A 16,446-nucleotide genomic window follows, 5' to 3' on the forward strand; every position below is an offset into this window, starting at 1 on the left:
GCATTTCACACTGTTCTGTGTTATTTTGTTTTGCCTATGTAAATTTTATCTACTATATATCCATTTGTGGGTCTCTGTGCGCCACATAGTTTGGTATATCTATGCATATTGGGCATCAAAGTGTTCAGTAGACCCCTGTCGTTCATATTTAGGATGTTTTATGCTGATACGTTACGAAATGTGGGGCACATAATGGGGTAAAATTCAAGCTTTGTGACGATTTTCAGAAATTTGATAAAAACCGTTATGTTCAGCATTGCTTTGCAGTTTGGCAGTTTGCAGTAGAAACACTTATTTACCCATTTTGGATTCGTCAGAATGTGTACTTTCTGAAAATATATGGTTTTCTGGGGTCTCTGTACTGTTAGGGGGGTCTAATGTCGCATAATACACACACCAGGTGCTTATATTGCAGCAGCCAGCGCGTCAGCTGTGAAAATGTCTATACATATTGTCATTTGGGGGTCTCTGTGCGCCACATAGTTTGGTATATCTATGCATTTTGGGCATCAAAGTGTTCAGTAGACCCCTGGCGCTCATATTTAGGATGTTTTATGCTGATAAGTTACGAAATGTGGGGCATATAATGGGATAAAATTCAAGCTTTGTGACGATTTTCAGAAATTTGATAAAAACCGTTACGTTCAGCATTGCTTTGCAGTTTGACAGTTTGCAGTAGGAACACATTTACCCATATTCGATTCGTCAGAATGTATACTTTCTGAAAATATATGGTTTTCTGTACTGTTAGGGGGGTCTAATGTCGCATATTACACACACCGGGTGCTTATATTGCAGCAGCCAGCGTGGATTCGTCAGAATGTGTACTTTCTGAAAATATATGGTTTTCTGGGGTCTCTGTACTGTTAGGTGGTCTAATGTCGCATAATACACACACCGGGTGGTTATATTGCAGCAGCCAGCGCGTCAGCCGTGAAAATGTCTATACATATTGTCATTTGGGGGTCTCTGTGCCCCACATAGTTTGGTATATCTATGCACATTGGGCATCAAACTGTTTAGTAGACCCCTATGTTTATATTTAGGATGCTTTATGCTGGTAATGATACATGGACAATACGATGCTGGAAAGTTGAAGCTTTGAGGCAATTTTCAGAATATTTTACCAAAACCGCCAAATTTGGCAAAGCCTTGCGACTCAGTAGTTTGGGGCAGAAAGGCATGGGTACCCATTTTAGATTCTGTATAATGTGTACTTTCCAAAAATATATGGGTTTTTGGGGTAAACATATATTTCTGTGTTTTTAACCCACAAAAATGCAGTCAATGTGTTGATTTTTCATTAGCTGAAGTTACCCACAGGACTATTTGTATGCGCTAACTTCATTTTGAGGCCTCTAAATGCCAGATACTTTGGTAAACCTATGAACAATGGCCACCAAACTGTTTGGAGGAACCCTGGCAATCATATTTAGGGTGCTTTTTCTTGGTGCGTAACGATACATGGGTGATATGGGGCTGAGAAGTTGAAGCTTTGAGGCAATTTTCAGATATTTCACCAAAACCGACAATTGTGGGAAAGCCTTGCGACTCAGTAGTTTGGAGCAGAAAGGCATGGGTACCCATTTTAGATTCTGTAGAATGTGTACTTTCCAAAAATATATGGGTTTTGGGGGGTAAACATATATTTCTGTGTTTTTACCCCACAAAAATGCAGTCAATGTGTTGATTTTTCATTAGATGAAGTTACCCACAGGACTATTTGTATGCGCTAACTTCATTTTGAGGCCTCTAAATGCCAGATACTTTGGTAAACCTATGAACAATGGCCACCAAACTGTTTGGAGGAACCCTGGCAATCATATTTAGGGTGCTTTTTCTTGGTGCGTAACGATACATGGGTGATATGGGGCTGAGAAGTTGAAGCTTTGAGGCAATTTTCAGATATTTCACCAAAACCGACAATTGTGGGAAAGCCTTGCGACTCAGTAGTTTGGAGCAGAAAGGCATGGGTACCCATTTTAGATCCGGTAGAATGTGTTCTTTCCAAAAATATATGGGTTTTGGGGGGTAAACATATATTTCTGTGTTTTTACCCCACAAAAATGCAGTCAATGTGTTGATTTTTCATTAGCTGAAGTTACCCACTGGACTGTTTGTATGCACTAACTTCATTTTGGGGCCTCTAAATGCCAGATACTTTGGTAAACCTATGCACAGTGGGCACCAAACTGTTTGGAGGACCCCTGGCAATCACAATTTGGGTGCTTTTTTGTGATACATAATGATACATGGGTGATATGGTGCTGGGAAGTTGAAGCTTTGAGGCAATTTTCAGATATTTCACCAAAACCGACAATTTTGGGAAAGCCTTGCGACTCAGTAGTTTGGAGCAGAAAGGCATGGGTACCCATTTTAGATTCTGTAGAATGTGTTCTTTCCAAAAATATATGGGTTTGGGGGGTAAACATATATTTCTGTGTTTTTACCCCACAAAAAATGCAGTCAATGTGTTGATTTCTCAGTAGCTGAAGTAAAGTCCTGAACAATTTGGATGTGCTAACTTCATATTGGTGTCTCTAAATGCCAGATACTTTGGTAAACCTATGCATAATGGGGATCAAACTGTTCAGTGGACCCCTGGCAATCATATTTCAGGTGCTTTTTCTTGGTACGTAATATAGTTTGGGATATGCGGAGCAGCAAAATAAAACCTTTGAAATGATTTTTCAAAATTTTGAATTTTATTTTGAAAAACCGCTATGTTCAGACAAGCTTTTCTGTTTGGTAGTTGGGAGTAGAGAGACAGTTACCCATTTTGTAATCGGCAGAATGTGTACTTTTCAAAAATGTATGGTTTTCTGGGGTAAACCTATGGTTTCAGGATTTTTTGCCTTGGAATCTAAAGCATGCCGTTTTCTGCCTTAGTGCTTTCAAAATTCAGTAATATACTGCCGGGAGTTTTTGCTGTACAGAAGTCCTAAATCTCCCTAAAACTATACATATCTGGTATTGGCACGTTCGAGAGACATAAGGCTTTCCAAATCAGTTGGATTTTCATCTGTAAAATGAAATATTTTTCTGGTATAAATTGATATACGATGAAAAATGGTAATTTTTCATTTTTTTTTGGTATTTAGCACTATAAATTTTTTTGCACAGGTGGAAATACATGAAAACTCAGGCAGATTTAGAAAGCTCAGTTTCTACCGAAAAAAAAACAATGTATAGTTTTCCTAGGTAAACTATAGGTTTCCCCTCAGAAAATGCCCCTAAAGTGAGAGAGCACAAAATGCTTAAAAACGGCTGGCATTTCGCGTAACCAAAATGTGAAATTCTGCTGGCACTTAAAGGGTTAAACACACACAAAAAAAAGTTCAGGCTTATCAGCTGGTCAAGGGGCCTACCGAGACCTATTAGAGAAGAACTGCATAAACTTGCTCCCTGTACAATGCAATTTCCAAACATAGCTGTTTATATCTACTTGATTTTTGGACAGATATAAGTAAGGCATCCCAAGATAAGCTCATGACTTAGTATAAAGCAGCTTAAATCTGTAAATGTTCCCTTCAAATCAAACAGGTCAGCAATTGGCACATGTACACAAGGAACCCATCTTTTTGTCCTGTATATTATATGCATATTAGATGCATAAACAACGCGACGTTTCGTCCCCACTGGGACCTTTTTCAAGGTAAACATGTATGTGGTACTTCACAATATATACCCACCCCTCATGTGTGCATACAGGAAGTGACCTAATGCCAATTTGGATTTAAAGTGAACCGTGCACTCAATTCATAAAAATACAATATATTTAGCATAAATAACCATAGTGTATTCATGTATATCAAAAGATTTTGATCATAGGTGAAAAACTGAAGTTTCGGCTGGGTCACTTTGAAAAAGGCTGGTGACCCAGCCAAAACGTCAGTTTTTCACCTATAATAAAAAACTTTTTTACACTCTTAAGTCCTGTGAGTGATATTATGCCAACAAAATAAATAAATAAAACCTAACTGTACGAATATCCCTTTTCTGGAAAACCCCAGGTCTCAAGAATTCTAGATAATAAATGTCATATCTGTACATGATTCAGATTTTCAAGGCTGTAAAGTATAATCTTGCTAGTGACTACAAAATTCTTATTTTGTTGATTACATCCATCAAGAAATCACTTCAAATACATGTTAATATTAGTGGGCTCTTTGGGAGGGGAAAAGGATTCTGATTCTCTAAGCACAGCTGCCAAAAGCAATAAAAGATCAGCAAGAAGATAAAAGGGCCTAAGTATTTTATTGGTTGCCTTGCTAGGAATGACCCACATCTGTTGTTCTGGCTCAGGCATAGCCAAAAGCAAAGAACTCTCATAAAAAGAGAAATAGCACAAGGAGTAGCGGGTGAGGGGACAACAGTAGTAGAAAGAAAGAGATCCTTAATTTCACCATGTGATTGAGGCCTGTGTAAATTGATCAGGAAGTGAATATATCTGTGCCCAACCAAGTCAGAAATCTGAATTGTCAACGGATACATTTTCTACATGCCCCTGCAAGCTTTCTAATCTGACTTCATTTGTGAGCAGTCATTCCGACTGCATTCATATATCAATCAGAGATATGCATAAGGCCAAAATGATGCTCTTCAATATACTGCACAAAAAGCAGAAAATAATATGCACGGCTATGGGATGCAATATCTAGAAAGCTTGAGACCTTGGGGTTATCTGGATAAGTGTTCTCTGTAATTGTGATTACCATATAGTAAAGTATATGAATTATTCCACCATTTTTTTTAAACCACATAATGCAGAAGTGCATATACTTTACTTTTAGTGAGGTTGTTCCAAAAGTCTTAAGAACTGCAATTCTAATCCTAACTAATGTCAAAAAGGGACTTCTAAAAGCCACCCTGTACAAGAGAAATAATACTACTAATACTAATAATAATACGACAACTAATAATAATAAGAGTAAACATAAATATTGTAAGTCACTTCATACTGATAACAAGTATCCTTTATACAGCATTAACAAATTACACAGCAAAAAGATTGTCATTCATGCCATTTACATTAGTTCCTGCCTCAGTGGAATTATTCATTCTGCAACAGGGTATCCTGCACATGCATGCACATTTCATCAGTGGAAAACTATGTAAGCATAAAATATTTTTATTAGTATTTTGCAAATGTGGTGGTGTGATGAAAGACCAGCAGGCAGTACAAAAATGTACTGGCAAAAGAAAATCCTAAAACATATATTACTAAGAGAGTCTATATTTTTCTTGTCTGGACCTATAGAATAATGTACATAATACAATATAATAGAAATGTAAAACTTTAACCTTAATAAAAAATAAGCAGTGGTACCACAGCAATAACTTCTAGCCGTTACTATGCAACTAAAGGGGTGTATATAAAGTTTCAGAACCACTTGTTAGGTAAGGGTAGGGGCACATGGGCAGATTTGGAGAGATTTAAACGGCTGTCGACTCGCCTTTTCTTCGGGGCAATAATCTCCTTGAACTGCCTTCGCCTACCTTGCTGCCGGCTATAATGAAAAATCGCCAGCGCAATGGCACACGTTTCACGAGGAAACATCATTCGACTTCGGAAATCAAAAGCGTCACGAGTGCCATTGCGCTGGCGATTTTTCATTATAGCTGGCGGCAAGGTAGGGGAAGGCAGTTCGCCCCGAAGAAGAGGCGATTAGTCGCCAGGCGACTAAATCTCCCCGAATCTGCCCGTGTGCCCCTACCGTTAGATTGCCAAACAAGTGGATTTTGGCCCAATTTGGTCTTTTTTCAACCTTACTTACTATGTTACATATGCAAGCATTTGTTGAGTTTGCAAACAATAGTCCTATTGTCCTAATTGACAAATCAATAAATCTTACATTTGGCACTGGGCTTACATGTATATTTCTGTTGTAATTAAAAACTAATTAGCACAAAATATGACGACACAAAATATTTAGAATGTCAGAATATATTTTTACATGTATAGCACAAAAGAACCTTAACTTATTAACCCACATAAATTGAATATTCAGCTCTTCTTACTGTAACAGTCGAAAATAAAGAAATGGAGCAAAGCAGAACGGACATTCCACAATAGAATGAAAGTATAATTAAATTACAATAGGATAAAAAAAAAATGCTCTACTTACCTTGCATCCAAACATTAAAGAGATGGTACTATTGTTACATGCCACTTTACAATGGCAAAGTATAGGAGAAAAGCAATCAAAGTTTTTAATGTTTGTCAGTTTCTCTGACTCAGCACACTTCATTTGATCCGCCAATATAATTCCACGAAACTGTTTTTGCAAACGTTTGTTTATGGAGTTAGCCATGCTTTAAGCCCAGTCCCCTGCAAACAAAATATTCTGTCTTCTTTGAGCTATATATGATATTGCCTTTTATAGAATTAATTTAAGGTTTCTTGCTTAAGGCTTGTTACATTTTAAATAGTGCTTGGAAAATAAGAAAACATCGGTCACTGACTATTGCTCTAACTGTGTGGTTAGTGCTACACGGTCCTCAGTCCAAAAGAAGCAAGCCGCTCAAACAAGCTGATAAAGCACACAAGCTGCTTGGGAGGAGGGGCAACAGAGGGACTACAAAGATGAAAGCATCAAACTGCCTCCAAGCTAAGATTCACATTCAAAGTCCTGAACAGGAAAGGGGGAGTCATTTAAAACCAAAAGGTTGGGGGGGGTAAAGGAGCAGCATTACCAAACAAAAATATAAGGATTCCTTTACCAAACCTTTAGGGCTAGTCCACACGGGGAGATAGCGACGCGTTTGCGGTCGCGGCAACAAAGCGCCGCGACAGTCGCCGCGACCGGCGCAGGCGACAGTTTTGTATGGGCGCCTATGTAAAAACGCCTGTGCTAACCACACGAGGCGATGCGCTTTTCAACAGTCGCCTGAAAAAGCCTGGCGAGGCATTTTCAGGCGACTGTTGAAAAGCGCATCGCCTCGTGTGGTTAGCACAGGCGTTTTTACATAGGCGCCCATACAAAACTGTCGCCTGCGCCGGTCGCGGCGACTGTCGCGGCGCTTTGTCGCCGCGACCGCAAACGCGTCGCTATCTCCCCGTGTGGAATAGCCCTTAGTGCATCATTGTTAGTAAATAATACTTGTCCTGGATTGGATTTCACTCCTAAAGATGACCACTAAAGATTAGGGCAATATAACCACAGAAAATAATTCCCAAACTACACTGACCAAACATGGTTCAGATCTATAAAAGTCTGGAAGTCAAAACACAATACGTGTGCTCTTTTTATCTGCGGACTCACAGCACATGCTCCAGGCTGCTATCACTTCTCTGAGCTTAGGGACGCACTCACAATATACAGTATAAGAATATAATCTAAGATTCTTTTTAAAGGGATACTGTCATGGGGGAAAATTTTTTTCCAAAATGAATCAGTTAATAGTGCTGCTCCAGCAGAATTCTGCACTGAAATCCATTTCTCAAAAGAGCAAACAGATTTTTTTATATTCAATTTTGAAATCTGACATGGGGCTAGACATATTGTCAATTTCCCAGCTGCCCCATGTCATGTGACTTGTGCTTTGATAAACTTCAATCACTCTTTACTGCTGTACTGCAAGTTGGAGTGATTATCACCCCCTCCCTTTTCCCCCCAAGCAGCCAAATACAAGAACAATGGGAAGGTAACCAGATAACAGCTCCCTAACACAAGATAACAGCTGCCTGGTAGATCTAAGAACAACACTCAATAGTAAAAACCCATGTCCCACTGAGACACATTCAGTTACATTGAGAAGGAAAAACAGCAGCCTGCCAGAAAGCATTTCTCTCCTGAAGTGCAGGCACAAGTCACATGACATGGGGCAGCTGGGAAATTAACAAAATGTCTAGCCCCATGTCAGATTTCAAAATTGAATATAAAAAAATCTGTTTGCTCTTTTGAGAAATGGATTTCAGTGCAGAATTCTACTGGAGAAGCACTATTAACTGATTCATTTTGAAAAAAAATTTTTTTCCCATGACAGTATACCTTTAAAAGGATGGAATTGATTCACATTACATAGCAGCACAGAAAAAGTGAATTCTTAATTTTCTATCTCTTAATATTTTGATGATTTCCAATGACCCTAAGCCTGGCATCTCACACAGACTAAAATCCAGGAAATGCTGAAATGAAGTAGAACACAAACGGACGGTTACAAAAAAAGTAAAATCTGGGATAACTTATCAGCCAAATTAATACAACATACAACAAGTAAATTCAGCACAAAGCAGAGTCCTGTGTGGAAGGAAGAAGTGACACCAATCCTGAGGTGAATCAACCAGGAACAGGAGGATGGGTGGGCTAGACCCACAGCTAAACCAGATACCCAGGCAGGATATCCAAGAACCCCCAGCCTGGGTGATTTTGCAGGTACCTATTTTTGCAGCACCTATTTAAAGAACAAGGAAAGCCCCCAAACCTGCACTTCTAACCTGTCTAACAATTGTCCACCCCAGCCTCTTGCTAATCACTGCATTATTTTCCCTGAAATCTCCTGACTGAGATTTCCCTGAAATCTCCTCATTTTCAAGATTGTAGGGGCCATATTGGATCTGCTTACATCACCATCCAGACTCTTTGAGGTCGAATTTCAAAATCATGAGGTTTTTTTTTTATTTATTTTTTTATTTTTAACTCTAATAAATTCAAATATACTCGAAATTCGATTGGAAGGTGAAGAAAAATATGGAATCTCCAAAACTCAAACGAATATTACCCTCCCGAAAACTCAAATCTAATATTTTTCCCAGGAAAAAACTCAAATGTCAGGAAGGCTATTAACATCTTCAAATGGGTCACTGGACCTCTCCCACTGACTTATACATGAACTCAGCAGGTTTTATTTTAGGTGACGAATATTCGAATGACGAATCTTTCTCTTACCCTTTACTCAGGGCACAAGCATGCCCACTAGTGTGAAAGACAGCTTTTCCTTTCTAAGTTCAGCTTTCATTCTACTGCGCATACTCCGGCCTGAATTAGAACAAAAAGAAAATAAAAATCTGAAGAAGATAGAAACAAGTATCTTTTGCAGAAATACCCTGGGCGAACAGAAGCACTGTCCCTTGGTTTCAGCTAAGATTTGCTTTATGATAGTTTGAACAGAAAGACAATTTCTTAAACTGTATGGTTTTTAAAGTTATATGAAAGTATAATGGCCTCATTGTCGTTAGTAGTCATAGTACTAAACATTGTGGTTACTTATGTTTCAACAATTAGCTACTTAAAAGCTGAGAAGTGGGAAGCATAACTAAAGCTAAATAAATTTAGTCTTGGCATATGAACTATTTGAATACCAACAAGTTTGTTATGTTAGATCTTTTAAGCTTTGATATAAAACCAAGTTCATTTACAACATATTTTATCGTTGGCTTCTGTTAGGTTGCTGTTTTAAACAGTCATTTTTTTATATTGCGGCTCTGCTATCTATTTGTTGCAAATCTGACCGTTGATACAGGAAGTCAGTATTTTTATATTTCTTTTTTTCCCATCAGACTGTATTGGTAGTATTGAACAAATAAATATATTTTGTAAAACTTTCTGTTTACTAGCAACACTTCCTCTCCATATCAATAAAAGTTGCTTAAGGCTTCAAGGGGCTGAGCCACTGAAAATCCTCAATCATTTTGAATATTTTATTCTATAGCCGTTACATTTTAAGGCAAAATCACCACATGTGTCGTTTTCTACCTTTTTGGCCACATCTTTTCAAACATGTGGAAGTATATTCTGAAGAGATATTAGTTATTTTGACCAGTTGGGGAGGATTTTCTACCTTGCAATCCATTGTATGCTTATTTGTACAAGCCTGGTACACTGTGTATTGCTGTTGGTTTCTGTCTATGTATATATTTGGTAATGGGGTGCTAGGGATATATGGCACTTTGAAAAATGAAAATCTAAAAACATTCTTCAGGATATGCCTCTAAAGTGAAAGAACAAGTAGATTTAAAAAAAAAAAAAAAATCTATGTATATATGTATAGCATTTGTACTCAGATCCTACAGGCCAAGTATATCACACATTCTAGCCAGAAAAAAACTGCACTAACGTAATCCTAACCCCTCAAAAACTGCAGTTCAAGTGATATTGAATGCTTTTAGCAACTAATTATTGTGATATTTAAGAGCAATTTCAGAAACATGGGCAGCTTTAAAGGAGAAGGAAAGCTACAGAGGCATTTTATTGCCAATAGATTAGCTGCAATAGTGCAAGCCAGAATGCTATATTTATTCTGTAGAATGTTTTACTACACCTTAGTAAAAAGCTCTAGAAGCTCTCGGTTTGTTTAGGATAGCAGCTGAAGTATTAGCTTGGTGTGACATCACTTCCAGCATGAGTCTCTCCCTGCTCACTCATAGCACTGGGCTCAGATTACAGTAGAGAAGGGGGGGAAGAGGGGGGGAAGGGAAGCAAACTGAGCATGCTCACACCCAGGGCAAGGAGGTTTAAGCTGAAGGCAGGAAGTCTGATACAGAAGCTCATGTGTACACAATAGAAGGCAAGAAATGCAGTGTTTAGGACAGAGCAGCATTACGTTGAGGGTTTACTAATATATTTAGTTGGACCTTTCTGATAACGCTTTCTTAGTTTTAACCTTTCCTTCTCCATTAAGTGGCTTGACAGGCTCTAACAAAATCTTTCTTGCACACATTGGCCACGCCTAAACACACAAAAAAAACAATGAAATTGGACAGAACAAAAAATGTACTGAACAGAGGCTTATAATGGGATGTAAACAATGCTGTCAGTGCACTGTATATGGTAGGTATTTATGAGTGCCTAAAATATTCTTATTCATAAATGAAAGCACATAGGAACTCAAAAGTTTACAAAAGTTACATAAGTGTAGATTTACTAAGGTTCGAATGGTAAATTACATTTTTTTTTAATTGTTTTTTGGTCAAAACTAACAATTTTGAGTTTAAAACCACCAACTCAAATTCGAATGTGAGATTTATCATACCTCAACCCTGGAAACAGCGCTTATTCAATTCATCGCTAAAACCTGCAGTGTTTATGTAAAAGTCAATGGCAGAGGTCCATGAAAACATTTGAAGGTATTAATAACCTTCCTGACATTCGATGATTTACCTGGTCGTTCACATTCAAATGAATTTTAGACATTTGAGTTTTTTCAAACTTCCAATTCTAGTTTATTAGAATTAAAAAAAAAATCATAACACTAAAATTTGACCTTTAATAAATAACCCTAGTGTTACAAAGGTGTACAAAACACACATTTAACTTTTGGTGAAATTACTGCAAACATAATTATAACCATCATTTCACTATAGATTAAATTGCATGTTTTCAACCATTTCCAATATTTGTCAATTTACTACAGGAAGCAGTACTGTTCTTTTTTTCTGCAATGTGGATTTGGAGTACATGTACTATAAAAATTTCCACACTCTTCCAGTCAAACACTATTTTCCTGTGCCTTGCTTACTACTGAAACTCTCCTTTGCTACAAGTCTATTAAATCAAGAACATGCAAGATATTCTAGAAATTAGAGTCTGAGGAAGACTGTGCATATATATGCATATATAGCTTTAAACAGCAAACATTTACAAATTATACTTACAATTACTTTTGCTTTCAGTAAACATACTGTTTTATTTAGGTTAAAATGCAAAATTCTAGATATATAACCAGAATGTAAATTAAAGAAAAAACCCATAAGCTGGCCATACACAAGCCAATAAAAGCTACCAACTCAGTGCTTTCAGACCGAGTTGGCAATTTATTTGGCACATGTATGGGGCCCACCATCAAGCATGCCCAACCAATATTTGGCTGAAAATTGGTCCAAACTCAATCGAACAGGTTTAAAAATCCCACTAGGGTAAGGACCTCATTCCCATAGTTTTATTCTGATAATTTAGCTCGAGGGTCAAACAATCAGATGAGCCCCGTCTGACACTACCCAGACATATCCGGGAAAGAACCGCTCCTTTGGATACCTCACCAAAACGGGTGGATCTTTACTTGTAAGGCCAGCTATAGTAAAGGTCCTATGTATGGTTAATAATTATGTTCGCTGAAGAAGAACAGCAGAGGGAGCCAAATAACAGCACAAAACAGTCCATTGTATACCAAATGCAACAAAAGTAAAATCACAAGAAGGTAATATATATATATATATATATATATATGTATATGTATATGTATATGTATATGTATATGTATATGTATATGTATATGTATATGTATATGTATATGTATATGTATATGTATATGTATATGTATATGTATATGTATATGTATATGTATATGTATATGTATATGTATATATATATATATATATATATATATATATATATATATAGGTAAAAAAAAAAAAAGCAATTAAGGCATTTCACAGCTCAAGTGCATATAACTAGGAAGCCAGTTAAAAATATACTTTTTTGAATACATTTCTTATTCTACAAATATACTTAAGATAGAATATACACACAAATGTCACAATAACAAGTCATTCTGAGCTATGGATACTATATAAACACATCTAAAATGAACACTAAAATTGCTTTGTTGCAAAGCTGGAATTCACTAAAACTCTTCAAATTAACAAGACAAAAAAAAAAAAAAAAGCTAAAAACTCCACAAATTTATCAGAAAGGAAAGAGATTATATAGATTTTTGCCTTACCTTTGTTGTTACAATGCACAGACAGTCCATGGTATATCAACTAAATGTTAAATTGTAACATAATGTTGATAATGTCACAGTGACATATAATGAATGAAGCATGACTTCAAAATGTACAATACTGTAACGTTTGACTGTAATTGTAAATAATAATGGTGTACACAGAAGGTGGCAAAAAAATTTAACTTCTGTTGCTGTTCACCAAACAGGAGCGTGACTATCCAAGTGGGAAAAAAAAACAAAAAAAATCATTAACTAGCCTTTTGAATGAAAATGAAAATTTGCTTTACTTCATGCACTCTGCAAACATATGGAAGCTCATTGCAATACTGCATAAAACCAAGGATCGAGAGTATATCCTCTGTAATATGATGAATAGCTTCCTTCGACAAGTAGAAATGAAGGAAAAGTACTGTAGCACTCTGGCATATAAAAGGAACAGCATCAGCCCAATTCTGCAGCTGGAGATCATTTATGCTGCCCAAGAAAGTCATTGGACTATTCCCTTTTGAAATCTGAATGAGGGGAGAGTGGACTATTTAAAGGCACACTAGGAGGTTTCATGTGAAATGCCAAAATAAATACCCGCCTACCTCTCACTTTTAACACGGCAATAATACGAAGAGAAAAAGTGGTGGGGGGGAAATGGGAATGGCAACAACAAGAAAATGAAAGGGGAGTGCAACTCATTCACTACAAAATAGCTGAAAGCCCACACACAATCCTTCCAAATAGAAAGCAGTTTTACAATGAAAAGAACAATAGCTTACCAATATCCATATAATATGTGTAGCATGAAATCATCTGGCAAAATTATTTTAGGAAGAATATTACTGAAAAAGTTCTTATAGATTTCGAGATTAAACAGATTTGAATTTGTGCTATGGTACTATAATAATACTACAGATATGGGACCGGTTATTCAGAATGCTCGGGACCTGGGGTTTTCTGGATAAATGATCTTTCTGTAATTAGGATCTTCGTGCCTTAAGTCTACTAGAAAATAATGTAAATATTAATAAACCCAATAACCTGGTTTTCTTCCAATAAGGATTTATTATATCTTAGTTTGGGTCAAGTACACTGAAAAGGAAATCATTTTTTAAAAATGTGGATTATTTGAATATAATGGAGTCTATGGGAGAAGACATTTCCGTAATTTTGAGCTTTCTGTATAATGGGTGTTCGGATAATGGATCCCATATCTGTATTGCCAAACAGCAAAGGAGTCACAAAATTGCTGGTTTAAATAAGAACACTTTAGGAAATGGCTTCTCCACTAAGGGGCAGATTTATCAAGGTTCAAACTGCAAAATTCTATTTAAATTATTTTTTGGTCACAAATTTGAATGTGAGATTTATCAAATCGTTCAAGGTTTTTTTTTTTATAAATAACCTCCCATTCGAGTTATGAGTACATTCAAGTTTATAAGAGTTTTAAAAAAAAATTCACAAAACTTCAAAATTCGGCCTTTGATAAATGTGCCCTTAAATATTGGAATATTTGTGGGATTTACTTCCATTGAGATAAAATAGCATTAGTAAGGTGTGCACGTATGGTCTGCATTCTAACTTATACCACAGTACTTCCAATCCCGACTCATTAAATGATTCCACTATTTTAGTGGAATCCAGTTACAGCAACTATACAACAATAACTGGCAGAGAAATGATGGCAGTAGGTCAGAATACAGCTGCTTGCCATTGAAATCCATATTGTGAAGAGTCTGAAGAATAGTTGTTGCATGGACATTGCCTACAGAGACAATGGGGCATTTGGCATGAACGTTCCATGCATTTTTTTCACGCTCCATCCTTCAAAAGCAGATCAGTTATTGAAAATTCCATTTTGCATTCAATTTACAGTTGACCGAAGAAGCCCTGCCATAGCAAAAATCTGACAATCTGTATCAAAATGACTTGGAAGGGTGGCATCTTATGATGGTGCCATTACTAAAATCACCAAACTCTTCAATGCATTCTCCACTTTAAGTGGAGACTAATGTCTCAGCTAGATCTGTAGCTCAATATGAAAGAAATGTTAACAGTATGGTGAGTGACATCACTAAATGTCAGAGAAGTGGGACAGGTGAAAAAGATAAAAAACAACAAAATACAGTTAAATTCTCATTAAACACTTGTGTATTGAAGCTGTAATTTACATGCCAATTTAAACGTCACCATTCATCAAATGGCACACTCCATCAGCCATTAATAAATATGCATCTAAAAATGCAATAGAAATTAAATGAAAGTGAATTATTTCTGTGAGTTGTAATTTCACACATTGATTATTCTGCCCCTAAGGCTAATGCCACCCAGGGCTGAAACTCAGCCTGCTGAAAAATGCAGGTGTAGAATCAGCTCCTATGCAGCAATTTGTGCATTTAAGAAAAATCTGCAGTATGTGCCTGCACCCAGACCAATGCAGGCACATGCTACATTGGTCTGGGTACAGGCACATGCTACTGGGTGCAGGCACAAGCCTCTTAACTTGCACAGGCAAGTTAAGAGGCTTATTGCTTCAAATGGCCTGATTGTGAGCCTGCTTTTTCAGCAGGCCAATATAAGCTCTAGTGTGTCATTAGCCTGAGTGTTACATAGTTACATAGTTAAATTGGGTTGAAAAAAGAAAATCCATCAAGTTCAACCCCTCCAAATGAAAACCCAGCATCCATACACATACCCCTCCCTACTTTTAATTAAATTCTATATACCCATACCTATACTAACTATAGAGCTTAGTATCACAATAGCCTTTGATATTATGTCTGTCCAAAAAATCATCCAAGCCATTCAATAAAGGCTTTGATGATTTTTTGGACAGACATAATTTTTATCTAAGAGATACCCAACATTTGTTACAAATTTTGACTGAGTTAACTCTACCAGAGGGACCCATCATATTGGCAAGTATAGACGTCTGCAGTTTGTATACCATCATTCCCCATAAGGAAGGCATTGACTCAGTAAGATGGGCATTACAAAATTCAGCCAATTATGATGGTCCCCCTATAGAATTTATCTGTCAACTCCTGGAAATAACACTAAAATATAATTATTTCCGCTTTGAGAAACAATTCTATGTACAAAGGGAGGGTACGTCAATGGGAGCTCCGATGGCGCCTGCATATGCAAATTGTTTTATGGCCCAATATGAGCAAACAAATATCGTACCTACCTTTAAGGACTCCATTTTTATTTATCTGCGGTACATCGATGATGTGCTAATTATTTGGCAAGGAGAAAAGATAGACTTAATAAACATGGTGCAAAGTCTAAACAATTTAGATTCCACAGTCAAATTCACATTAACACATGATGAACAAAAAATCCAGTTTCTGGATGTTGAAATTTTTAAACAGAACAACAGGTTGGGTTATAAGCTGTATAGAAAAACTACAGATCGAAATACTTTACTTTATTCTACAAGCTTTCACCCACCACGCTCAAAAAAAGCAGTGCCCTTTTCACAGTTTTTGCGCACCATACGCAATAACTCGGAAGATGACACTTGCGAGATACAAATACGGGAAACATTTAATCGCTTTGTACAGAGAGGGTACAAGCCACATGTACTTAACATGTCATTGGAAAAGGCACGTACACATATGACACAACAGGAGGTAATAGAAACTACCCCTAAGAAACAAAATCGCTTTATTGTAACATCCCAATATACCACAGGATCACCAAAAGTGAAGGACATTGTTGATAGCCAATGGCCAATACTACAAAGTGATAAAAAGTTATCTAAAACACTGACACAAAGGCCCATGTGGG

The 16,446-nt window shown here is 36.9% G+C and overlaps 1 protein-coding gene across 19 annotated transcripts in view; it reads right to left on the reverse strand.

Annotated features, from left to right (window-relative positions):
* Window positions 1-16,446, reverse strand: part of LOC108718075 (disks large homolog 1) — a 129,137-nt gene that overhangs the window by 92,414 nt on the left and 20,277 nt on the right. Inside the window, exon 2 of one of the 19 annotated variants that reach the window (XM_041564822.1) lies at window positions 15,845-15,890. The exons of 14 other annotated variants lie outside the window; for them this stretch is intronic. In XM_041564822.1, coding sequence (XP_041420756.1) covers window positions 15,845-15,859 — 15 coding nt within the window. In that variant the 5' untranslated portion in view covers window positions 15,860-15,890. Of the gene's footprint in view, window positions 1-6,128; window positions 6,488-12,663; window positions 12,813-15,844; window positions 15,891-16,446 lie in introns of those variants that run through there. 4 more of the 19 variants (XM_041564821.1, XM_041564827.1, XM_041564819.1 and 1 more) reach the window with 4 other exon arrangements.

The sequence above is a fragment of the Xenopus laevis genome, chromosome 5S (assembly GCF_017654675.1).
Source record: "Xenopus laevis strain J_2021 chromosome 5S, Xenopus_laevis_v10.1, whole genome shotgun sequence".
NCBI lineage: Eukaryota > Metazoa > Chordata > Amphibia > Anura > Pipidae > Xenopus > Xenopus laevis.